The sequence below is a fragment of the Salmo salar genome, chromosome ssa05 (assembly GCF_905237065.1).
Source record: "Salmo salar chromosome ssa05, Ssal_v3.1, whole genome shotgun sequence".
In the NCBI taxonomy this organism is placed as follows: domain Eukaryota; kingdom Metazoa; phylum Chordata; class Actinopteri; order Salmoniformes; family Salmonidae; genus Salmo; species Salmo salar.
The window spans coordinates 15,354,376-15,380,195 of record NC_059446.1 but is presented as its reverse complement, the minus strand read 5'-3'; the positions used below and the strand labels follow the sequence as shown (position 1 = coordinate 15,380,195).

Genomic DNA, 25,820 nt, shown 5'->3' with positions numbered 1-25,820 from the left:
GAAACTCATTCAGGTAAGTCTTTATTAAATATCTTGATAGAAAACGTTGCTCAAAACACGCCCCAATGACTGGTCAGAAAATGGCTGTTAGTATGCACAAAACTCATTATATACATTCTAAAATAGACATCTTAGTATCTTGATGTGTTAAGAACATTCTGTAGTAATCTGTTCCTTTGCGTCACGAAGTGAAACTTTTCACATGATTCTATATAAATCAGCTCTAAGACCTTTTCAAAGCTAAATGAAAAACTTCTGCTCTAAATTACTATAATAAAGTCAATCAACGTTGCTTTTCTTGAACTATTTCAATTCAATGCTATTATTGAAGGTCAGTTCGTCTAACATTTCCCCACAATTGAGACATTGTTGCATAGTCGGTCATTCATATTACAACAAACACTGATGTTCCAATACCCCGTGGCTCCCCTTCAACTACAACTTTAAATTGGGCGTCTTAGAGGGTATATATGGAGTATAACTGGGAATGGAGTTTGTTTGTAACAATGATAATTAGCCCTGCTGACTCACTATTTATTTAGTGAAATCCCCCCAGATGAGTTTAAAACAGAGATGGCAGTATTAGCTCAAGAAGAGGGTAGAACCCTCTACAGTTCAACAGTCAACCGTGCCCAAAGATCCTGAATTTCAGGTAAGTGGTGAAACAGAACTTTATAGATCACACCAAATCTCCTGCTCAAATTGGATTGAAATGTGTTCTCAATGACCAAGAGTACTGTGGGCTTTAAGCACAGTTGCCTAGATCACTGCAATGACTTGAGAGAAGAAAGATTGAGTGTGTGTCTGCTTGGGGGAGAAGGAGAGTGTGTATGAGGGTCTGCTTGTGTGTGTCAAGAGGAGGTGGAAGAGGTGCTCCTCTGCAGCAGTAGGGAGTGGCAGCTGTCACAGACCCGTACAGGTCGAGGGTAGGAGGGCAGGGCCAACTCATTACTAGAACAACTGTTACAGTAGATATCTCCACAGTTCCTACAGTGGTGCTGCAGAGAGGGAGAGAAAACACAAATGTCCAAGTATAACTATTTGTAACACTTGTGGCAAATGAGAGCGTTTCTGCTAAATGACGTAAATGTTTCAAACAAAGGCATTTATACACTGAACAAAAATAAAGAAACGCAACATGTAAAGTGTTGGTTTCATGAGCTGAAATACAATGTCCCAGAAATGTTCCAAATGCACAAAAAGCTTATTTCGCTTAAATTCTGTGCACAAATGTGTTTATATCCCTGTTAGTGAGCATTTCTCTTCGATGATTAAACGGCATGATCATTACACAGGTGCACCTTGTACTGGGGGCGACAAAAATGTGCAGTTGTCACACAACACAATGCCACAGATGTCTAAAGGTTTAAGGGAGTGTGCAATTGGCATGCTGACTGCAGGAATGTCCACCAGAGTTGTTGGCAGAAAATGCAATGTTAATTTCTCTACCATAAGCAGCCACCAATGTCATTTTAGAGAATTTGGTAGTACGTCCAACTGGCCTCACAACCGCAGACCACATGTAACCACGCCAGCCCAGGACCTCCACATCCGGCTTCTTCACCTGCGGGATCGTCTGAGACCAGCCACCCGGACAGCTGATGAAACTGAGGAGTATTTCTGTCTGTCTGTAATAAAGTCCTTTTGTGGGGGAAAAACTAATTCTGATTGGCTGGGCCTGGCTGCCAAGTGGGTGGGCCTATTCCCTCCAGGACCACCCGTGGCTGCACCCCTGCCCATTCATGTGAAATCCATAGCGTAGGGCCTCATTTATTTATTTCAATTGACTGATTTCCTTCTATGAACTGTAACTCAGTTGCATTTATATTTTTGTTCAGTATAAATCTTTCTTTACATCTGCCACAGACCATAGTCCACAACTGATGGATGAACAGAGCCTTACCTTTCTGCGAGCGATAGAGAACTCCTTCTGACAGTGTTTACACTGTGTAGCCTCATCGTCTTTCAGCCAGGCTTGGCCCTGATGGACACAGACAGACAATGCTCAATCACAAATGATTACAGAAATGAATGAGCGTGTGTCTGTCGTGTACCTGAAGGACCCTATGACCAGCGGTGAGTTTCTATGTCTCATCTGTTCTTCACTAGTAACCTCCATAGAGACTTGGTGTAACGGTGGGCTAGGGGAAGTGTTAATGTAGGACAGGAAACCCCTTACCTTCAGGGCTTTGTTGACCTCTTTGAAGTCCTCCATCTTCAGTTTAGACCTACGAGAGAGATGAGTCACACAAAGATAAAACAGATGGAACACAGAAAGTAATTGAAGAGGGATGTTAAGAGGATTAGGAGTGGGCCTAGTACAGTACTCACTGGCTGAGGTGTAGACCCATCTCCTGTAAGGCTGTCTAGTACAGTACTCACTGGCTGAGGTGTAGACCCATCTCCTGTAAGGCTGTCTAGTACAGTACTCACTGGCTGAGGTGTAGACCCATCTCCTGTAAGGCCGTCTAGTACAGTACTCACTGGCTGAGGTGTAGACCCATCTCCTGTAAGGCTGTCTAGTACAGTACTCACTGGCTGAGGTGTAGACCCATCTCCTGTAAGGCTGTCTAGTACAGTACTCACTGGCTGAGGTGTAGACCCATCTCCTGTAAGGCTGTCTAGTACAGTACTCACTGGCTGAGGTGTAGACCCATCTCCTGTAAGGCCGTCTAGTACAGTACTCACTGGCTGAGGTGTAGACCCATCTCCTGTAAGGCCGTCTAGTACAGTACTCACTGGCTGAGGTGTAGACCCATCTCCTGTAAGGCTGTCTAGTACAGTACTCACTGGCTGAGGTGTAGACCCATCTCCTGTAAGGCTGTCTAGTACAGTACTCACTGGCTGAGGTGTAGACCCATCTCCTGTAAGGCTGTCTAGTACAGTACTCACTGGCTGAGGTGTAGGCCCATCACCTGTAAGGCTGTCTAGTACAGTACTCACTGGCTGAGGTGTAGACCCATCTCCTGTAAGGCTGTCTAGTACAGTACTCACTGGCTGAGGTGTAGACCCATCTCCTGTAAGGCTGTCTAGTACAGTACTCACTGGCTGAGGTGTAGACCCATCTCCTGTAAGGCCGTCTAGTACAGTACTCACTGGCTGAGGTGTAGACCCATCTCCTGTAAGGCTGTCTAGTACAGTACTCACTGGCTGAGGTGTAGACCCATCTCCTGTAAGGCCGTCTAGTACAGTACTCACTGGCTGAGGTGTAGACCCATCTCCTGTAAGGCTGTCTAGTACAGTACTCACTGGCTGAGGTGTAGACCCATCTCCTGTAAGGCCGTCTAGTACAGTACTCACTGGCTGAGGTGTAGACCCATCTCCTGTAAGGCCGTCTAGTACAGTACTCACTGGCTGAGGTGTAGACCCATCTCCTGTAAGGCTGTCTAGTACAGTACTCACTGGCTGAGGTGTAGACCCATCTCCTGTAAGGCCGTCTAGTACAGTACTCACTGGCTGAGGTGTAGACCCATCTCCTGTAAGGCCGTCTAGTACAGTACTCACTGGCTGAGGTGTAGACCCATCTCCTGTAAGGCCGTCTCCTGATCCTGACAGGTCTGCTGGAGCTGCTTCTTCTCCCGACGAACATCCTGCAGCTCCTAGAGACACACAAACCAGCTCAGAAGAAAAACGGGAAGTAGACTTCTCTCTCTCTCTCTGAGTGTGTGAGAGAGACACTGACCGTGTGTAGCCCCTGTATCTGCTGTAGTTGGGTGCGTAGCTCAGTGCTGTTGTCCTGTTCTCTCTGTAAAGCTCTCTGAATGGCCTGTCTCTGCTCCTTCTCACTGCGCAGATCACTCTCCAGACCCAGCCTAGGGAGACAGGGGAGTGGGTCACAACGTGTGTGTGTGTGGGTGTGTGTGTCTGTCCATACGTACCTCAGTGTGTCCAGGTCAGACAGCTGTTTCTGTAGGGAGTCTACTCTGCCCTCCAGCTCGGTCCTCATGTCTCTCTCTGTCTGGTCACTCTGTCTACGATCACGCTCAGAGTTCTGCAGTCTGAAAATACATGGGCTACAATTAGTTTTCAATCATGTTAAAACACAGAAACCATTATGGAAATCACTCTGCACCACACACACACACACACACACACACACGTCTTGTACAACTAACCTTGTGGACACACACAATTCAGTCCCATTCAAAATCCTATTTTCTCTAACCCTTACCCTAACTTTCACCCTAAAACTAACCCTAGTTCATTATCCCAAACCTAATTCTAACCTTTACACTAAAACCCCTAGAAATAGCAATTGACATTGTGGGGATTAACAAAATGTCCCCAGGTTGGTCAAATTGAGTTTGCTTACTATTCTTGTAGGGACTTCTGGTTAAACACGTCCACACAAACCTCTGTTCCATCTCCTTAATGGTGGTCTCCATCTGGTTCATCTTCTCCTCCAGTTGTCCCTCCTCCTCCTCCTTCCTCTGGGCCTCGCGCTCACAGTCCTACACACACACTCTCTGTCAAGAGGTGTTGCTGCGTAACTGAGAGAGTATGTGTGTGTTTCATGTTTGCTTGAGCTTGTGTGTGTCTGTGTATTTCTGTCCGTGTGTGTTACCTGTGTCTTGTGGAACATCTGCAGGTTGAGGGTTTTGACCTGGTCTAGTTGTTGTCGGAGGGCTTGCAGTGTTTCCTGTTTCTCACGTGTGTCTTTCTCCAGCAGCCTCATGGCCATCTCCATCTCCTGCTTTAATCCCACCTGCAGCTCCAGCTCCCTCTCCAACTCCTACACACAGGAATACAAGGTACAGGAACACACACACCTATTGTAGAGGCAGTATAACACGTTAGTTAGCTAGGATCTCAAAGAAATGTAGAGATAGTTGTTCACACACACACACCTGTCTGATGCGCTTCTCCTCCTGGTACTGTTTCCACACCACACTGTACATCTCATCCAGGCCCTGTCGTGTCTGTCTGTATGTCTCCAGCTCTACTGCACTGTCCTCCAGAGTCGCCTAGGAAATCACACAGGACGTGAAATGTCATCCTTCATATTGTCTGACTTAGATGACCATCGAACAGACTGAAAACGGTTGCAGATGCATAGGAAGTGAGAGTATCCTGACCTCCTCTTTCTTCTGGCTGCTCTGGACGATGGTCTCATTCTCATGTCTCAGTGTTTCCTGTTCCTCCCGTAAAGAGTTAATCCTGTCTGTTGCTGCCGTCAACTGTAGGGTTATAACACATCCATAAACATTATGTAGGGTTCGTTTTTCCCCCTTGTGATTAATCGCATTGTCTGAAAGTGTTAAAATACAATGAAAACATCTAAATAGATCATCAATACAGCTAAAATCTACAATGCCATGTAAAAACAAGTTGACGTTGAGGTTAAAGTGTGCTTTTCTCAATTTACCTCATTTTGCTAACTTACTTTAGACAAAATGAAGACGTCAATATTCTTCTAAAGTTTAGCAATTAACTTGATAATAATAATTGTAAAAATTAGACAACCCTAGACAGTAGGGTTATAACATCCATAAAAACAACATAGGGTTATTTACACATCCATAACTATAGGGTTATACCATATTCATAAGGACTATGTAGGGTTATAACTAGGTATGTGAATCTTTCCATGTATCTAAATACATGGGCTCAGATACGTTTTAGTTGGAAATGATTCGGTGCGATTCGTTTTGATTAGAGCAACGAATCAATGCGATCTGATGCACTAACATTTGTTGCCAAAATACATGAATGTTCCATAGAAATTCAAATCTGCTGCTGAAGGAGCTCATGAGCTCTGAGCTGGATCTGCCTGAGCTGAGTTGTGGGTGTAAGTAAGTAAGTGATGGATACTGACCAAAAACAAACGCAACATGTAAAGTGTTAGTCCCATGTTTCATGAGTTGAAATAAAACATCCCAGAAATATTCCATAAGCACAAAGATTATTTCTCAAATTTTGTGCACAAATGTGTTTACATCCCTGTTAGTAATAATTTCTCCTTTGCCAAGATAATCCATCCACCGGACAGGTGTGGCATATCAAGAAGCTGAATAAACAGTATGATCATTACATAGGTGCACCTTATGCTGGGTATAATAAAAGGCCACTCTAGAATGTGCAGTTTTGTCACACAACACAATGCCACAGATGCCTCAAGTTTTGAGGGAGCATGCAATTGGCATGTTGACTGCAGGAATGTCCACCAGAGCTGTTGGCAGAGAATTCAATGTTAATTTCTCTACCATAAGCGGCCTCCAATATAATTTTTGAGAATTTGACAGTACATCCAACCGGCCTCACAACCGCAGACCACGTGTAACCACGCCAGCCCAGGACCTCCACATCTGGCTTCTTCATCTGCAGGATCGAGTCCAGCCACCCGGACAGCTGATGAAACTGTGGGTTTGCACAACAGAAGAATTTCTACACAAACTGTCAGAAACCGTCTCAAGGAAGCTCATCTGCGTGCTCGTCGTCCTTACCAGGGTCTTGACCTAAATGCAGTTTGGCGTCGTAACCAACTTCAGTGTGCAAATGCTCACCTTCCATGGCCACTGGCACACTGGAGAAGAGAAGTGTGCTCTTCACGGATGAATCCCAGTTTCAACTGTTCTGGGCAGATGGCGTGTATGGCGTTGTGTGGGCAAGTGGTTTGCTGATGTCAATGTTGTGAACAGAGTGCCCCATGGTGGCGGTGGGGTTATGGTATGGGCAGGCATAAACTACGGACAACAAACAAAATTAATTGCATTTTATCAATGGCAATTTGAATTCACAGAGATACCGTGACGAGATCCTGTGGCCCATCGTCGTGGCATTCATCCACCACCATCACCTCATGTTTCAGCATGACAATGCACGGCCCCATGTCGCAATAATCTGGACACAATTCCTGGAAGCTAAAAATGTCCCAGTTCTTCCTTGGCCTACATACTCACCAGACATGTCACCATCTTTGGTATGCTCTGGATTGATGTGTATGACGGTGTGTTCCAGTTCCGGCCAATATCCAGAAACTTCACACAGCCATTGAAGAGAAGTGGGACAACATTCCACAGGCCACAATCAGCCTGATCAACTCTATGTGAAGGAGATGTGTCGCGCTCCATGAGGCAAATTGTGGTCACACCAGATATTGACTGGTTGGTTGGGGGGGGGGGGGGGGGTAGAAGCTGTCAATGTAAATAGTTCAGGTAGCCATTTGATTAATTGAGTTCAGCAGCCTTATGGCTGGGGGGTAGAAGCTGTTAAGAAGCCTCTTGGACCTGCAAGGCTGTCTCTTTGTTGTCAGTGATCAGGCATACTACTCTTGTGTTGTCAGCAAACTTAATGAAGGTGTTGGAATCATGCTTGGCCACGCAGTCGAGGGGGAACAGGGAGCATAGGTGGGGACTAAGCACTGGGGCCCCTCAGGGGTGCGTGCTAAGGATCAGCGTGGCAGATGTGTTGTTGCCTACTCTTACCACCTGGGGACGGCCCGTCAGGAAGTCCAGGATCCAGTTGTGTTTAGTCCCAGGGTCCTTAGCTTAGTGATGAGCTTTGTGGGCACTATGGTTTTGAACGCTGAGCTGTAGTCAATGAATAGCATTCTCACATAGGTGTTCCTTTTGTCCAGGTGGGAAAGGGCAGTGTGGATTGAGATTGCGTCATCTGTGGATCTGTTGGGGCGGAGTGGGTCTAGGGTTTCCGGGATGATGGTGTTGATGTGAGCCATGACCAGCCTTTCAAAGCACTTCATGGCTACCGACGTCAGTCATTTAGGCAGGTTACCTTCGCTTTCTTGGGCACAAGGGTCTATGTTGGTGTGATTGAAACATGTAGGTATTATATACTTGGTCAGGGAGAGGTTGAACATGTCAGTGAAGACATTGAAAAAAAGAATAATAAAAAATTGTACTAACCCCTCCACCAGCCCCCCTCTTCGGAGTGAAGACACTTGCCAGTTGTTCCGCGCATGCTCGGTGTACACTTCCTGGTAATCCGTCTGGCTCCGCTGAATGTTGATCTGTTTAAAAGTCTTGTTCACATCGGCTACGGGGAGCGTGATCAGCTATTCTGGACGACTGTGTGGTGCTCTCATGCATGCTTCAGTGTTGCTTGCCTCGAAGCGAGCATAAAAGGCATTTAGCTCATCTGGTAGGCTTGCGTCACTGGGCAGCTCGCAACTGGGTTTCCCGTTGTAGTCCGTAATAGTTTGCAAGCCCTGCCACATCCGACGAGAGTCAGAGCCGGTGTAATAGGATCCAATCTTAGTCCTGTATTGACGCTTTGCCTCATCTGAGGGCATAGCAGGGTTTCTTATAAGTGACCGGATTAGTGCTCCGCTCCTTGAAAGCGGCAGCTCTAGCCTTTAGCTCGGTGCGGATATTGCCTGTAATCCATGGCTTCTGTTTGGGATATGTACGTACAGTCACTGCGGGGACAACGTCATCAATGGACTTATTAATGAAGCCAGTGACTGAGGTGGTAATGCCATTGGATGAATCTCAGAACATATTCCAGTCTGTGCTAGCAAAACAGTCCTGTAGTGTAGCATCCGCATCATCTGACCACTTCGTTATTGAGCGAGTCGCTGGTGCTTCCTGCTTTAGTTTTTGCTTGTATGCAGTCATGTTAAATCCATAGATTAGGGCCTAATGAGTTTATTTAAATGAACTGATTTCTTTATTTGAACTATAACTCAGTAAAATCTTTGAAATTGTTGCATGTTGCGTTTATATTTTTGTTCAGTGTATATGTCTATGGGGTCAGTAGGCACCTCGGCTGAGCCACTAGGGAAAATGTGAATCTACCACCCCACTATCCTAAACATCCATCAATTAATTTTGTCATTTTTGCAGAGCTAGTAATGTATCAATATTTAGCTATGGCACCCAATGAATATATAGTACAACTTTGGATTTCACCCCCCGTCTCATAATCGAATGGTTTAGACCGTTTGGAAGTTTTGACAACTCGGAGTGAGCTTCTCTTCTTCTCCCGCTTCGACCATGCAGTGCGGGTAGCAAAAGTGATTGCTGTCCTAGTTATTAAACTATTAAAGTTACCCTGTATATGACCATATATACTGATTGTTTAAAGCAAAACTACCAAAACTATTGCTGATAATTATCCAAAATATAATGTAAGTCCCAATCAGCATGTAGGCTATGGCCAGATGAGTCATGTCTCCGGTAGTTTTTTAAGTTCATTTCCATGAGCACCAACACGTGAAGCTCATAGGAACATATAAGAAAATTGGGTGTCAAATGAAAGGTAAGAGTCTATATTTTAGAGTAATTAAGGCAAAGAATTATAATATATACAGTTGAAGTCGGAAGTTTACATACTTGGAGTCATTAAAATTTGTTTTTCAACCACTCCACAAATGTCTTGTTAACAAACTATAGTTTTGGCAAGTCGGTTAGGACATCTACTTTGTGCATGACACAAGTAATTTTTCCAACAATTGTTTACAGACAGATTATTTCACTTATAATTCACTGTATCACAATTCCAGTGGGTCAGAAGTTTACATACACTGAGATGACTGTGCCTTTAAACAGCTTGGAAAATTCCAGAAAATGACGTCATGGCTTTAGAAGCTTCTGATAGGCTAATTGACATAATTTCAGTCAATTGGAGGTGTACCTGTGGATGTATTTCAAGGTCTACCTTCAAACTCAGTGCCTCTTTGCTTGACATCATGGGAAAATCAAAAGAAATCAGCCAAGACCTCAGAAAAACAATTGTAGACCTCCACAAGTCTGGTTCATCCTTGGGAGCAATTTCCAAACGCCTGAAGGTACCACGTTCATCTGTACGAACAATAGTACGCAAGTATAAACACCATGGGACCACGCAGCCGTCATACCGCTCAGGAAGGAGACGCGTTCTGTCTTCTAGAGATGAACGTACTTTGGTTCGAAAATCAATCCCAGAACAACAGCAAAGGACCTTGTGAAGATGCTGGAGGAAACAGGTACAAAAGTATCTATATCCACAGTAAAACGAGTCCTATATCGACATAACCTGAAAGGCCGCTCAGCAAGGGAGAAGCCACTGCTCCAAAACCGCCATAAAAAAGCCAGACTACGGTTTGCCACTGCACATGGGGACAAAGATCGTACTTTTTGGAGAAATGTCCTCTGGTCTGATGAAACAAAAATAGAACTGTTTGGCCATAACCATCGTTATGTTTGGAGGAAAAAGGGGGAGGTTTGCAAGCCGAAGAACACCATCCCAACCATGAAGCATGGGGGTGGCAGCATAATTGTTGTGGGGGTGCTTTGCTGCAGGAGGGACTGGTGCACTTCACAAAATAGATGGCATCATGAGGTAGGAAAATGATGTGGATATATTGAAGCAACATCTCAAGACATCAGTCAGGAAGTTAAAGCTTGGTCGCAAATGGGTCTTCCAAATGGACAATGACCCCAAGCATACTTCCAAAGTTGTAGCAAAATGGCTTAAGGACAACAAAGTCAAGGTATTGGAGTGGCCATCGCAAAGCCCTGACCTCAACCCTATAGAAAATTTGTCGGCAGAACTGAAAAAGCGTGTGCGAGCAAGGAGGCCTATAAACCTGACTCAGTTACAGCAGCTCTGTCAGAAGGAATGGGCCAAAATTCACCCAACTTATTGTGGAAGGCTACCCAAAACATTTGACCCAAGTTACACAATTTAAAGGCAATGCTACCAAATACTAATTGAGTGTATATAAACTTCTGACCCACTGGGAATGTGATGAAATAAATAAAAGCTGAAATAAATCACTCTCTCTACTATTATTCTGAAATGTCTCATTCTTAAAATAAAGTGGTGATCCTAACTGATCTAAGACAGGGAATTTTTACAAGGATTAAATGTCAGTAATTGTGAAAAACTGAGTTTAAATGTATTTGGTTAAGGTGTATGTAAACTTCCCACTTCAACTGTATATATATATGTTTTTTTATTTTCCATCCTAAAAATTTGGATTAATTAAGCAAAGGTTTTGATTTGTTGTCAAACAGATGGAAAGGGGTCTTAGAAAACATCTACCAGAAAAAGACTTAAAGTATCACACATACATCAACACACAGTAATGTAGAAGTAAAGACCCCCTGACAACTAATATCAACACTTCTATTTAGTTAAAGATGCTTTTTTTCTACCTTCTGTAAGTTTGAGAAATATTGCCTTGAAATTCCATTACCAAAAACCCACATATCTTGATATTTTCTAATTTCTCTCCCTCATAAGGGAGGATTATGACAGTTCAGAGAAGTAACAAGTAAAGGTAGACCTATCAATTAGTTAATGTTTTTACTGATATCAGTTGATTTAGTGAATTATTGGGTGATTAAAACTCAAAATTCCATTACCAAATCGTAACGAAATTTCTGAAAAATGCGTAACGGAATTTTCTGAAGGTAGAAAAGAAAGTAATTTGAGCAAAACATTTTAGTGAACTGGTGATTCGTAACGTTTGAATATATTTTCTGACTGATGCATGTTACATTTGGATCAGTTTGGTGTCTTAAACATTTGAACTGGGGACCGATGTGCATCAGTGAATCGTTACATCTCTAGTTATAACATGTACATTAGCCCTACACAGGGTTATAAGACACCCATGAGAACTATGGTTATTATAACACAGTCTAAGCTAACATATGGAATTGTTTTTAGATGGTCATACCAATGATCATATATTTAACCATTTGATTTAGAATTTTAGGGTAGGGGTTTTAAGATGGTCATACCAATGATCATATATTTAACCATTTGATTTAGAATTTTAGGGTAGGGGTTTTAAGATGGTCATACCAATGATCATATATTTAACCATTTGATTTAGAATTGTAGGGTAGGAGTGTCTCATTCCATGGAGGGCCTTGTGACTGCAGTTTTTGTTTTTTTCCTTTCAATTAAGCCTGAGACAACCAGGTGTGGGGAGTTCCTTACTAATTAGTGGGGATCGGTATTGTTAAGATTTTAACGGTATTACTACTCTTACCGATACTGCTTATCGATCCGGTACTTTAACGGTAATTCTTATCGGTTCTTTTTGTTATATTTTACAAAAAAAACAGAAACAAATTAAGAACAGAATTAACATTGCTTTATTTTCTGAAATGTAAAATAAATATAATAAACAATTATTTACAGCAAAAGAAACAGCAATGTTTTGAACAAATCACTATTATAGACTCTAATGTTGCGATGATGGAAATGTAAAACAAATGAAATAAACAATATTTTCCTGCAAAAGAAAATACAGTGGTATAGAACAACACGTGTGGCGCCTGCAGGTAGGCTGCAACAGGACTAACAGTTCTTAGCAGTTCTTCTGGAGAAAGATAAACATATTTTCCTTCTCTGGCAGAAGTCGGGACCTCTCCTGGCTTATTGTGTTCCTGCAGTCGAAAATACCCTCTCGCTAGGGGTGGAGGAGGCTTGAGCACAGAGGTAGTTTGTTGCAATGTTTGTGAGGAGGGGCAGAGTAGCTCTCTTCTCCCACCACCACATCACAGGATCTTCAGCCATGCGGATGGGAGGCAGGCCTTTGTAGAGCTCGACCTCTAGGTCAACACGCTCGCTGAGGGTGAGGGACGAGGTGTCCTGTTGGATCGTCAATCCCTGTCCTCCTCTGAGAACAGCTCCACCAAGGCATTCCTTGTTTTGTACAATGGAGGGACTGTCTCCTCCATTTCCTCTCCTTCTCCTTCAGACTCCTCCTCCTGTTGCTGGTGCTCTGTGTTGTCTGCTCCGGCTCCTCTGACAGCCCTGGTGTTGCTCCTGTCACATCAGCCTCAACAGTTGCCTTCCTCAGCCTGTCCCAGGTGGCGTCACTCACCGGCCTCCCTTTAAATCTGGGGTCCATTGCTGTGGCCTCATTTTTTAAAATGTATTTTACCTTTATTTAACTAGGCAAGTCAGTTAAGAACAAATTCTTATTTTCAATGACGGTCTAGGAACAGTGGGTTAACTGCCTTGTTCAGGGGCAGAACAACAGATTTTTACCTTGTCAGCTCAGGGATTCAATCTTGCAACCTTTCGGTTACTAGTCCAACGCTCTAACCACTAGGCTACCTGCCTCCCCGATGCAGGAAAGCTTGAATGTCCTCATCCTGATAGCGCTCGGAGAGGTTCTCCCACACCTTCTCTTTGATGGTTTCCACAAACATTGTATCTTCATGCTTCACAGTGAAGTGCTCTTCCAGTTTGTGGAGGATGGATATGATCTGTCCACAGGGGCATTCTTTTCACATAACACACACAGTGTGGATGTATGGAGGATTCTCATGAGCTGGACAAACTCCTCAGCCTTATGGAAGTCCTCATCCTTCAGGCGGTCCAGGTTGGCCTTGGTCAGAGCAAGTTCCATCTGGTCTTGAAATCAAGGATGAGTGAGTGTTGAGGAAGGCCTGAAACAACAAAAAACAACATTTAATTACTGCACACTTGAATATTGAATTAAATTGTTAAATGTGGGAATTTCTAAATAATACTTTAATAGATTGAACTGGCTTCTTACCAAGGAGCTGCTGCTTTTCCTTCAAGACTGTTTTGGACATCGAGGATCTCTTGAACCACATGACCAACTCTGATTGGGGCTGGACATCGAGGATCTCTTGAACCACATGACCAACTCTGATTGGGGCTGGACATTGAGGATCTCTTGAACCACATGACCAACTCTGATTGGGGCTGGACATCGAGGATCTCTTGAACCACATGACCAACTCTGATTGGGGCTGGACATTGAGGATCTCTTGAACCACATGACCAACTCTGATTGGGGCTGGACATCGAGGATCTCTTGAACCACATGACCAACTCTGATTGGGGCTGGAAATCGAGGATCTCTTGAACCACATGATCAACTCTGATTGGGGCTGGACATCGAGGATCTCTTGAACCACATGACCAGCTCTGATTTGGGCTGCCCATTTATCAATGGAAGTTATTTGGTAGATTTTCTGTGCTGCCAGATTCAATGTGTGTGCAAGCATCCTATTTTTAGGATGTGTAGCCTCTTGATGGCAACATCCATATTGCAAGCATTATCAACAGTCACAGCTACAGTCTTGCTCGGCTCTATCTCAAACTCTTCCAGAATGTCTGAGATCTCCTCTGCCACTACTTCGCCAGTTTGTGATTTGTACACTGCCCTTCTGTTTTACACTGCCCTGGTGTAGAGGACCTTCTGTTTTACACTGCCCTGGTGTGGAGGACCTTCTGTTTTACACTGCCCTGGTGTGGAGGACCTTCTGTTTTACACTGCCCTGGTGTGGAGGACCTTCTGTTTTACACTGCCCTGGTGTGGAGGACCTTCTGTTTTACACTGCCCTGGTGTGGAGGACCTTCTGTTTTACACTGTCCTGGTGTGGAGGACCTTCTGTTTTACACTGCCCTGGTGTGGAGGACCTTCTGTTTTACACTGTCCTGGTGTGGAGGACCTTCTGTTTTACACTGCCCTGGTGTGGATGACCTTCTGTTTTACACTGTCCTGGTGTGGAGGACCTTCTGTTTTACACTGTCCTGGTGTGGAGGACCTTCTGTTTTACACTGCCCTGGTGTGGAGGACCTTCTGTTTTACACTGTCCTGGTGTGGAGGACCTTCTGTTTTACACTGTCCTGGTGTGGATGACCTTCTGTTTTACACTGCCCTGGTGTGGAGGACCTTCTGTTTTACACTGTCCTGGTGTGGAGGACCTTCTGTTTTACACTGTCCTGGTGTGGAGGACCTTCTGTTTTACACTGCCCTGGTGTGGAGGACCTTCTGTTTTACACTGCCCTGGTGTGGGGGACCTTCTGTTTTACACTGCCCTGGTGTGGAGGACCTTCTGTTTTACACTGCCCTGGTGTGGGGGACCTTCTGTTTTACACTGCCATGGTGTGGGGGACCTTCTGTTTTACACTGCCCTGGTGTGGAGGACCTTCTGTTTACACTGCCCTGGTGTGGATGACCTTCTGTTTACACTGCCCTGGTGTGGAGGACCTTCTGTTTTACACTGCCCTGGTGTGGATGACCTTCTGTTTTACACTGCCCTGGTGTGGATGACCTTCTGTTTTACACTGCCCTGGTGTGGAGGACCCTCTGTTTTACACTGCCCTGGTGTGGAGGACCTTCTGTTTTACACTGTCCTGGTGTGGAGGACCTTCTGTTTTACACTGTCCTGGTGTGGATGACCTTCTGTTTTACACTGCCCTGGTGTGGAGGACCTTCTGTTTTACACTGTCCTGGTGTGGAGGACCTTCTGTTTTACACTGTCCTGGTGTGGAGGACCTTCTGTTTTACACTGCCCTGGTGTGGAGGACCTTCTGTTTTACACTGTCCTGGTGTGGAGGACCTTCTGTTTTACACTGCCCTGGTGTGGGGGACCTTCTGTTTTACACTGTCCTGGTGTGGAGGACCTTCTGTTTTACACTGCCCTGGTGTGGGGGACCTTCTGTTTTACACTGCCCTGGTGTGGAGGACCTTCTGTTTACACTGCCCTGGTGTGGAGGACCTTCTGTTTTACACTGCCCTGGTGTGGATGACCTTCTGTTTACACTGCCCTGGTGTGGAGGACCTTCTGTTTTACACTGCCCTGGTGTGGATGACCTTCTGTTTTACACTGCCCTGGTGTGGAGGACCCTCTGTTTTACACTGCCCTGGTGTGGAGGACCTTCTGTTTTACACTGCCCTGGTGTGGAGGACCTTCTGTTTTACACTGCCCTGGTGTGGAGGACCTTCTGTTTTACACTGCCCTGGTGTGGAGGACCTTCTGTTTTACACTGCCCTGGTGTGGAGGACCTTCTGTTTTACACTGCCCTGGTGTGGAGGACCTTCTGTTTTACACTGCCCTGGTGTGGAGGACCTTCTGTTTTACACTGCCCTGGTGTGGATGACCTTCTGTTTTACACTGCCCTGGTGTGGATGACCTTCTGTTTTACACTGCCCTGGTGTGGAGGACCTTCTGTTTTACACTGCCCTGGTGTGGAGGACCTTCTGTTTTACACTGCCCTGGTGTGGGGGACCTTCTGTTTTACACTGCCCTGGTGTGGATGACCTTCTGTTTTACACTGTCCTGGATGACCTTCTGTTTTACACTGCACTGGTGTGGAGGACCTTCTGTTTTACACTGTCCTGGTGTGGGGGACCTTCTGTTTTACACTGCCCTGGTGTGGATGACCTTCTGTTTTACACTGTCCTGGATGACCTTCTGTTTTACACTGCCCTGGTGTGGAGGACCTTCTGTTCTACACTGCCCTGGTGTGGAGGACCTTCTGTTTTACACTGCCCTGGTGTGGAAGACCTTCTGTTTTCCACTGCCCTGGTGTGGAGGACCTTCTGTTTTACACTGTCCTGGTGTGGAGGACCTTCTGTTTTACACTGCCCTGGTGTGGAGGACCTTCTGTTTTACACTGCCCTGGTGTGGAGGACCTTCTGTTTTACACTGCACTGGTGTGGAGGACCTTCTGTTTTACACTGCCCTGGTGTGGAGGACCTTCTGTTTTACACTGTCCTGGTGTGGAGGACCTTCTGTTTTACACTGCCCTGGTGTGGATGACCTTCTGTTTTACACTGCCCTGGTGTGGAGGACCTTCTGTTTTACACTGCCCTGGTGTGGAGGACCTTCTGTTTTACACTGCCCTGGTGTGGATGACCTTCTGTTTTACACTGCCCTGGTGTGGAGGACCTTCTGTTTTACACTGCCCTGGTGTGGATGACCTTCTGTTTTACACTGTCCTGGATGACCTTCTGTTTTACACTGCACTGGTGTGGAGGACCTTCTGTTTTACACTGTCCTGGTGTGGGGGACCTTCTGTTTTACACTGCCCTGGTGTGGATGACCTTCTGTTTTACACTGTCCTGGATGACCTTCTGTTTTACACTGCCCTGGTGTGGAGGACCTTCTGTTCTACACTGCCCTGGTGTGGAGGACCTTCTGTTTTACACTGCCCTGGTGTGGAGGACCTTCTGTTTTACACTGCGCTGGTGTGGAGGACCTTCTGTTTTACACTGTCCTGGTGTGGAGGACCTTCTGTTTTACACTGCCCTGGTGTGGAGGACCTTCTGTTTTACACTGTCCTGGTGTGGATGACCTTCTGTTTTACACTGCCCTGGTGTGGAGGACCTTCTGTTTTACACTGCCCTGGTGTGGAGGACCTTCTGTTTTACACTGCCCTGGTGTGGAGGACCTTCTGTTTTACACTGCCCTGGTGTGGAGGACCTTCTGTTTTACACTGCCCTGGTGTGGAGGACCTTCTGTTTTACACTGCCCTGGTGTGGAGGACCTTCTGTTTTACACTGCCCTGGTGTGGATGACCTTCTGTTTTACACTGTCCTGGTGTGGAGGACCTTCTGTTTTACACTGTCCTGGATGACCTTCTGTTTTACACTGCCCTGGATGACCTTCTGTTTTACACTGTCCTGGTGTGGATGACCTTCTGTTTTACACTGTCCTGGATGACCTTCTGTTTTACACTGCCCTGGATGACCTTCTGTTTTACACTGTCCTGGTGTGGATGACCTTCTGTTTTACACTGTCCTGGATGACCTTCTGTTTTACACTGTCCTGGATGACCTTCTGTTTTACACTGCCCTGGTGTGGAGGACCTTCTGTTTTACACTGCCCTGGTGTGGAGGACCTTCTGTTTTACACTGTCCTGGTGTGGAGGACCTTCTGTTTTACACTGCCCTGGTGTGGAGGACCTTCTGTTTTACACTGCCCTGGTGTGGAGGACCTTCTGTTTTACACTGCCCTGGTGTGGAGGACCTTCTGTTTTACACTGCCCTGGTGTGGATGACCTTCTGTTTTACACTGCCCTGGTGTGGAGGACCTTCTGTTTTACACTGCCCTGGTGTGGAGGACCTTCTGTTTTACACTGTCCTGGTGTGGAGGACCTTCTGTTTTACACTGCCCTGGTGTGGAAGACCTAATGTTTTACACTGCCCTGGTGTGGAGGACCTTCTGTTTTACACTGTCCTGGTGTGGAGGACCTTCTGTTTTACACTGTCCTGGTGTGGAGGACCTTCTGTTTTACACTGTCCTGGTGTGGAGGACCTTCTGTTTTACACTGCCCTGGTGTGGAGGACCTTCTGTTTTACACTGTCCTGGTGTGGAGGACCTTCTGTTTTACACTGCCCTGGTGTGGAAGACCTTCTGTTTTACACTGCCCTGGTGTGGAGGACCTTCTGTTTTACACTGCCCTGGTGTGGGGGACCTTCTGTTTTACACTGCCCTGGTGTGGAGGACCTTCTGTTTTACACTGCCCTGGTGTGGATGACCTTCTGTTTTACACTGCCCTGGTGTGGAGGACCTTCTGTTTTACACTGTCCTGGCTTGTGTAGTGCACTGTAACAGTGACAACCCTTTTATACTACTATATCTAAACATTAATACAACTCAATATATACTGACAGAGTGTTACCTAAAGCCCTTGGACTCCACTGTTGCAAAGGGGTGTAGGCCTTTCACTGTGAACTTGGTCATGGCTAGGTGGCTACCCGGCTACCCTCTCCTCAGTCATCCTCCCACTAGCTGCCAGCATGAAGGAGCTTTGGGTTGTCTTTGGCTTGGAACAGAGGTATTAGAGGGAGGAGTGGGTTGGTTCATTGTAGCTGCAACTTTAACAAAAAAGTTTCAAGCTCTTTAAATGGGTGATTGAATTTCTGAACGCACCCATAGCAAGAAAATCAACTGGCTAATGGTTCCTTTTGATCAGGAACCCATGTTCTCATAATCTAGTTAACTCAGTGTGTGGGATCTAGGCTGCTAGCATATATTCTTTATTTCACTAGGAAAGTCACTTAAGAACAAATTCTTATTTATAATGACAGCCTACCAAAAGGCCTCCTGCGGGGACGGGGGCTGGGATTAAAAAATAAATACAATATAGGACAACACGCATCACAACAAGAGAGACAACATACCTAACGTAGATCGGGCAACGAGAGATGAACTACGAGCTAGGCAGTCAAACTGTTTCTCTGCCTGTACATGATGCACTTTCCATAGATGTTTGGACAGATTGCTCATGTTTCTGCCCTTACGAGAAAAAGTAATGGTGCACTTGTGGCAATGAGCATCGTCAGCATCGACTCTGGTGAAGTGTAACCACCCTTTTAAACATTTTGTTCTCTCCGCCATCGTCACTAATTAAGAGCAGGGTCTTTCGTGTGTGTGTGTGTGTGTGTGTGTGTGTGTGTGTGTGTGTGTGTGTGTGTGTGTGTGTGTGTGTGTGTGTGTGTGTGTGCTGTAGCGTCAGAGAGATCTCTCTTCTGGATTGGGAATAGAAAAAATGCATCATAGATGAATGTCTTCATTTTATTGCAAATTAGAAACGGTTGGTGAGAAAATGTACAAGATAACGTTTATGTAGCAATAATAAATAGGACATGTCTTTTCTTAATTTCTCCAGTACCGAAAACAGAACCCATAACGTCGGAGCTTATCCATACTACGGTCTTTCATAATTTAGCCCCGGGGCCCGTTTAATAGCGGGTTTCGGTACCCATCCCTACTAATTAGTGACCTTAATTCATCAATCAAGGACAAGGGAGGAGCGAAAATTTGCAGACACTCTGCCTTCTGTGGAATGAGTTTGACACCTGTGCCATTAATTGTTTTTGGGATAAAAACATTGAATTTGGCCTTACTGCTTTTAGCCCATAGAAACACATCGAATAATAGCTTCATACATGGACAAACAGATCTTTTTGGACATGTATTTAACCCCTTATTTTAGGCACTAAACTATCTCCATATACCGTATACACACACTTCCATTCATTTTTTTTAACTTCAGACTAGTCTTGTGGGGGTTGTGGGCATCCTAGAGCAAAACGTACGTGTTTGTGAGAAACTCACCTTTACATAGAGGGGTCATAGTAGTGTGTAGCCCAAACTGTTGGGACGCTACAGACAGAAGTTGGCAGATCGGCTATACTGACTTCAGACGAGTCCCAAGACACTTGTGGGGGTCGTAAGGCAAAACGGAGAACACCGTCGTGTTTGTGAGAGTTTCATCTTTCCATAGAGGGGTATTAGTTTTATATGTAAAACAATTTGGACGCTACAGACGTGTTTGTGACATTTTTGTGAGATGACCGATTTTAGGGATGTCTTATGGTCTGCAGTGGACTGAGATACATCCCAAATAGATATCTCTAACTTAATAATCACTACAACACATTCAGAAGCTCCTCTGACCTCCTCAATCAGCTTGCTGTTGGTCTTCTCTATGGAGTCCATCTTGGCCTGCAGGTCAGTGACGGTGCAGCTCAGGTGTCTGTTCAGCTCCTCGATGTAGTGCTTCTGGTCCAATATGGCCGTCAACTTAGCATCACTGACAGAGAGGAGATAATAACAGAGAGAGAGAGGAGTGTGGTTTATGTTGATGTTTTATCTTTGTATCACTGAGAAAGAGAAGAGGAGCGAGAGGAAAGGAAAATAGGAAAAAACAAAGTGAGGAGTGTGTTTGGTGTGAGGGAGGAAAGACACCGTACTTACTCCTTAGTGGTCTCGGTGGTCATAGGGTCCTTCAGGTACAAGGAGAAGTCTATGACCCCCACCTGGGAGTCAAGGTCCTCTCCTTTGATACAGAGGTTAGCATCAATGACGTTTAGCCCCACCAGCATCCCTCCTATCACTGTCCCCTCCTCCTCCATCATCAACGCTCCTGGATCGTAGAACTCACTGTAGGAGGAAGGAGGCAGAGAGATTTCCTAAGATAGATACAATAACTACTGTAAACATGAATAGGACTCAACATGCTTACCGGTATTACATGTTTATTAGACTGATTCAGTTCTAGCAACAGAGCCTTGTGCTGTACTCACCCTAGGATGTCCCTTCGGTCCAGCAGGGCTTTCAGGTAGTCAGACAATTTCTTCTGCATCAGGGCCAGATGCAGCCAGGCCCGAGCCCGACCCAACCCAGTCTTTAGCCCTGGCAGGTCTCTGGCACTGGTGGTAATATCAGTAGAATCAGGACACAGCTTCTGAACCAGCTCCAGAGGACCCCAGATAGACTTATTTTGATTGATGAATGACTTCTTCACTACAGAGAGAAAGAGAGAAGAAAGGAGAATGTTTAGGTAGTGTTCAAAGGGTGAAAACTAGTGCCGCAAGAATGCTACAGTCTCCAACTCTGCTACTGGAGAGCAATTGGTTGTGCAGATTTTCACTCCAGCACTAAAGTAACAAAACTGACTGAGCTAATCAAGTCTGCAACACACCTAGCAGCGCTCCAGACTGAGGGTTGGCCTGTCACCCCTGTTCGAGAGCAAGTCTCACCTTTCAGTCCGTGTTTGAGGCACTGCTCCAGAACCACAAAGAACTGCTGCAGAGGCGGGTAGTCAGAGTCCAGGGTTCTGCCCAGACTTAGAGAAGACTGGATCAGGCCCTTAATACTCAGCTTCATCATACTGAACAGGTTGGAGCGCTCCACAGCCATATGGTCCTTCACTGCTACAAACAGACAGAGAGAGAGTGTAATTGCTCAATGTAATTGAAGAATCTAACCCCTTCTGGGAAAATTGAAAAACTCTAAACAAACAACACGAAGAGTTATCTATCCAAAATGGAGATGTGTGGATAAACCACTTCTCCAATCTGTTTGTTATAGAGCCAAAGAACAAACAGCAAAAATATATACATGATCAAATACAAATCTTAGAATCAACTATTAAAGGCTACCACAACCCACTGGATTCTCCAATTACATTGAATGAACTACAGGACAAAATACAAACCCTCTAACCCAAAAAGACCTGTGGGGTTGATGGTGTCCTAAATTAAATATACAGATCACAAATTCCAATTGGCTATACTTGAACTCTTTAACATCATCCTCAACTATGGCATCTTCCCTGATATTTGGAACCAAGGACTGATCACCCCAATCCACAAAAGTGGAGACAAATTTGACCCCAATAACTACCGTGGGATATGCGTCAGCAGCAACCTTGGGAAAATCCTCTGCATTATCATTACCAGCAGACTTGTACATTTCCTCAGTGAAAACAATGTACTGAGCAGATGTCAAATTGGCTTTTTACCAAATTACCATACGACACACCAAACAAACCAAAACAAAGTCAAAGTCTTCTCATGCTTTGTTGATTTCAAAAAAGCTTGACTCAATTTGGCATGAGGGTCTGCTATACAAATTGATGGAAAGTGATGTTGGGGGAAAAACATACGATGTTATAAAATCCATGTAAACAAACAACAAGTGTGCGGTTAAAATTGGCAAAAAAATAAAAATGTTCCACAGGGCCGTGGGGTGAGACAGGGATGCAGCTGAAGCCCCACCCTCTTCAACATCTATATCAATGAATTGGTGAGGGCACTACAACAGTCTGCAGCACCTGGCCTCACCCTACTAGAATCTGAAATCAAATGTCTACTGTTTGCTGATGATCTGGTGCTTCTGTCACCCAACCAAGGAGGGCCTACAGCAGCACCTAGATATTCTGCACAGATTCTGTCAGACCTGGGCCCTGACAGTAAATCTCAGAATGACAAAAATAATGTTGTTCCAAAAAAGGTCCAGTCACCAGGACCACGAATACAAATTCCATCTAGACACCATTGCCCTAGAGCACACAAAAAACTGTACATATCTCGGCCTAAACATCAGCGCCACAGGTAACTTCCACAAAGCTGTGAACGATCTGAGAGACAAGGCAAGAAGAGCCTTCTATGCCATCAAAAGGAACATAAAATTTAACATACCAATTAGGATCTGGCTAAAAATACTTGAATCAGTTATAGAACCCATTGCCCTTTATGCTTGTGAGGACTGGGGTCCGCTCACCAACAAAAAATTCACAAAAAATGGGACAAACACCAAATTGAGACTCTGCATGCAGAATTCTGCAAAAATATCCTCCGTGTACAATGTAAAACACCAAATAATGCATGCAGAGCAGAATTAGGCCGATACCTGCTCATTATCAAAATCCAGAAAAGAGACGTTAAATTCTACAACCACATAAAAGGAAATGATTCCCAAACCTTCCATAGCAAAGCCATCACCTACAGAGAGATGAACCTGGAGAAGAGTCCCCTAAGCAAGCTGGTCCTGGGGCTCTGTTCACAAACACAAACAGACCCCACAGACCCCCAGAACAGCAACACAATTAGACCCAACCAAATCATGAGATAAAAAGATAATTACTTAACACATTGGAAAGAATTTATATAAAAACAGAGCAAACTAGAATGCTATTTGGCCCTAAACAGAGAGTACACAGTGGCAGAATACCTGACCACTGGTACTGACCCAAAATGAAGGAATGCTTTGACCATGTAGACTCAGTGAGAGTCTTGCTATTGAGAAAGGCCGCCGTAGGCAGACCTGGCTCTCAAGAGAAGACAGTTTATGTGCACACTGCCCACAAAATGAGGTGGAAACTGAGCTGCACTTCCTAACCTCCTGCCCAATGTATGACCATATTAGAGACACATATTTCCCTCAGATTCCACATATCCACAAAGAATTTGAAAACCAATCTAGTGGGTGAAATACCAGTGTTCCATCACAGCAGCAAGATTTGCAACCTGTTGCCACAAGAAAAAGGTCAACCAGTGAAGAAAAAACACCCATTGTAAATACAACCCATATTTATGTTGATTTATTTTATATTTTGTACTTTAACTATTTGCACTACACCACTGTATATGAACACAATGACATTTGAAATGTCTTTATTCTTTTGATACTTTTGAGTGTAATGTTTACTGTTCATTTTGTATTGTTTATTTCCCTTTAAATTATCTATTTCACTTGCTTTGGCAATGTAAACATGTTTCCCTTGACAATAAAGACCCTAAATTGAAATAGGTGGGAAGAGATCAAAATCTGAGTTCCTGTGCAAAAGTAATTTAAAAAAAACACTAAAACATGACCACTGATAAATATAGACTGTTAGTCATGTTAGCAGGAGTCATGTGCTGTGTTGACAGCAGAGATGCAGAAGAGGGAAGTAGTTCAGCACGTAACTCCCTAGTAAGTTAATATGCTTCCATATTGGCGTGAAATACAATAACCTTGCTACGTGCCTGGTAAGTATTGGTTAGTGTTGGTGTTATTCTCGGTAGAGTTTTGTTTATTCGGACTGGTGGGAGAGCTAGCGGCAGATCCCGACGATGTTGCGTTTCTCAAAGCTGCACCGTAGCTGACCCCACTGCTGATCGTCTCGGTCGCCTTCCGTGCCAGCGACAGGATCGGTGTTGACCAATTGCTCTCTGTCACCGGTTTGTCTATTGGCGCCTCTTCATCGCTGCTAATGCCAACAGGGTGGCTGTCTGGAAGAACTTCCACAACTTTGGGTTCCTCTTTGACGTCGCTTTTTTCAGCAACTGGGTTTGTTTCCCTTACCTCGTCGGCCATTTTTACAAATAATAGAACATGTGACTGCAGGCCAGAGCAATCGTCTATGATGCCTGCGAGAAGTCCAAAGTAATCGAGTTATGATTTTCAGTGATTCGGTAAGGGTTGTTGTATTCGTTTCACATCGTTTAAAGTGTTTTCTTTTCATATAAATAGTCAAAATAATATGTTACGACATTTTTAAGCGAAGCTAACTATTGGGGACAACAGCCAATGTTTATGAGGTTATAGATGTGTATCCATTTCAAGCCACTAGATGTCCCTATTGATATTATCGCGTGTCCTTCAGGTGTGTATCCATTGCGTATGAAGTTATGTGATGAAACTGAGGTTACAGACCTAGAACTGCATTCAGATCAGTGGCTTTTGGTTGACAACATATTATTATAGATTTAAACTAGTTTAAAACATGTTTAGCTGGTTTCCAGGTTATAGATTAAGTCTAGTCCTGGCCTAAGTGGATCTTTCAATAGGGAATCTCCATTGAATCTCCATGGTTTTTAGTCCATGACCAGGCATATTAAACGGTGCCCTATTATTAAACTGACCCTGAATGTCATCATTTGCATTATTTTTCTGTTAATGTAGTCACAGGTCTAAGTCCTTTATTCACATTCATTCAAATGATACAGAAAGAGGCACAATATGATCAGCGACATGATGTGACACAATGCACTTTTATGTTATTTTTTTCAACTGAAATGCCTAAACAGTCAACAAAATTAGACACATTTTTATTTAGCCTACATTAGTTTCTTGTAACTTTATAACCCCTGTATATGGCTTAAACCACTCTATAAGCACATTTGAAGTGGTAAATTTACATACACTTAGCTTGGAGTCATTAAAACTTGTTTTTCAACCACTCCACTCATTTATCGTTAACAAACTATAGTTTTGACAAGTCGGTTAGGACATCTACTTTGTGCATGACACAAGTAATTTTTCCAACAATTGTTTACAGACAGATTATTTCACTTATAATTCACTGTATCACAGTTACAGTGGGTCAGAAGTTTACATACACTAAGTTGACTGTGCTTTTAAACAGCTTGGACAATTCCAGAAAATGACAGGCTAATTGACATCATTTGAGTCAATTGGAGGTGTACCTGTGGATGTATTTCAAGGCCTACCTTCAAACTCAGTGCCTCTTTGCTTGACATCATGGTTTTCCCATGATGTCAAAAGAAATCAGCCAAGACCTCAGAAAGACAATTGTAGACCTCCACAAGTCTGGTTCATCCTTGGGAGCAATTTCCAAATGCCTGAAGGTACCACATTCATCTGTACAAACAATAGTACGCAAGTATAAACACCATGGGACCACGCAGCCGTCATACCATACAGGAAGGAGACATGTTCTGTCTCCTAGAGATGAACATAATTTGGTGCGAAAACTGCAAAACAATCCCAGAACAACAGCAAAGGACCTTGTGAAGATGCTGGAGGAAACAGGTACAAAAGTATCTATATCCACAGTCAAACGAGTCCTGTATCGAC

At 44.4% G+C, this 25,820-nt stretch overlaps 1 protein-coding gene across 5 annotated transcripts; it reads right to left on the bottom strand.

Annotated features, from left to right (window-relative positions):
- Window positions 1–8: 8 nt before the first annotated feature.
- LOC106604316 (RUN and FYVE domain-containing protein 1) lies at window positions 9–24,323 on the bottom strand. Of its 5 annotated transcripts, XM_014198837.2 has the most exons (15): window positions 23,987–24,323; window positions 21,215–21,388; window positions 20,759–20,978; window positions 20,430–20,615; window positions 20,130–20,265; window positions 5,076–5,177; window positions 4,848–4,964; window positions 4,565–4,732; window positions 4,354–4,451; window positions 3,879–3,998; window positions 3,683–3,812; window positions 3,505–3,599; window positions 2,180–2,228; window positions 1,904–1,981; window positions 9–998 (listed from the first exon to the last, which is right to left on the bottom strand). In XM_014198837.2, the coding sequence occupies exons 1-15, from the start codon at window positions 24,315–24,317 to the stop codon at window positions 852–854; spliced, it is 2,151 nt and encodes a 716-aa protein (XP_014054312.1). In that variant the 5' UTR covers window positions 24,318–24,323; the 3' UTR covers window positions 9–851. The 5 variants fall into 5 exon arrangements, 3 of the variants coding, with proteins under 3 accessions (XP_014054312.1, XP_014054310.1, XP_014054311.1); XM_014198835.2 differs by having other exon boundaries at window positions 3,683–3,998; XM_014198836.2 differs by having other exon boundaries at window positions 3,683–3,998; window positions 21,215–21,385.
- Window positions 24,324–25,820: the final 1,497 nt, after the last annotated feature.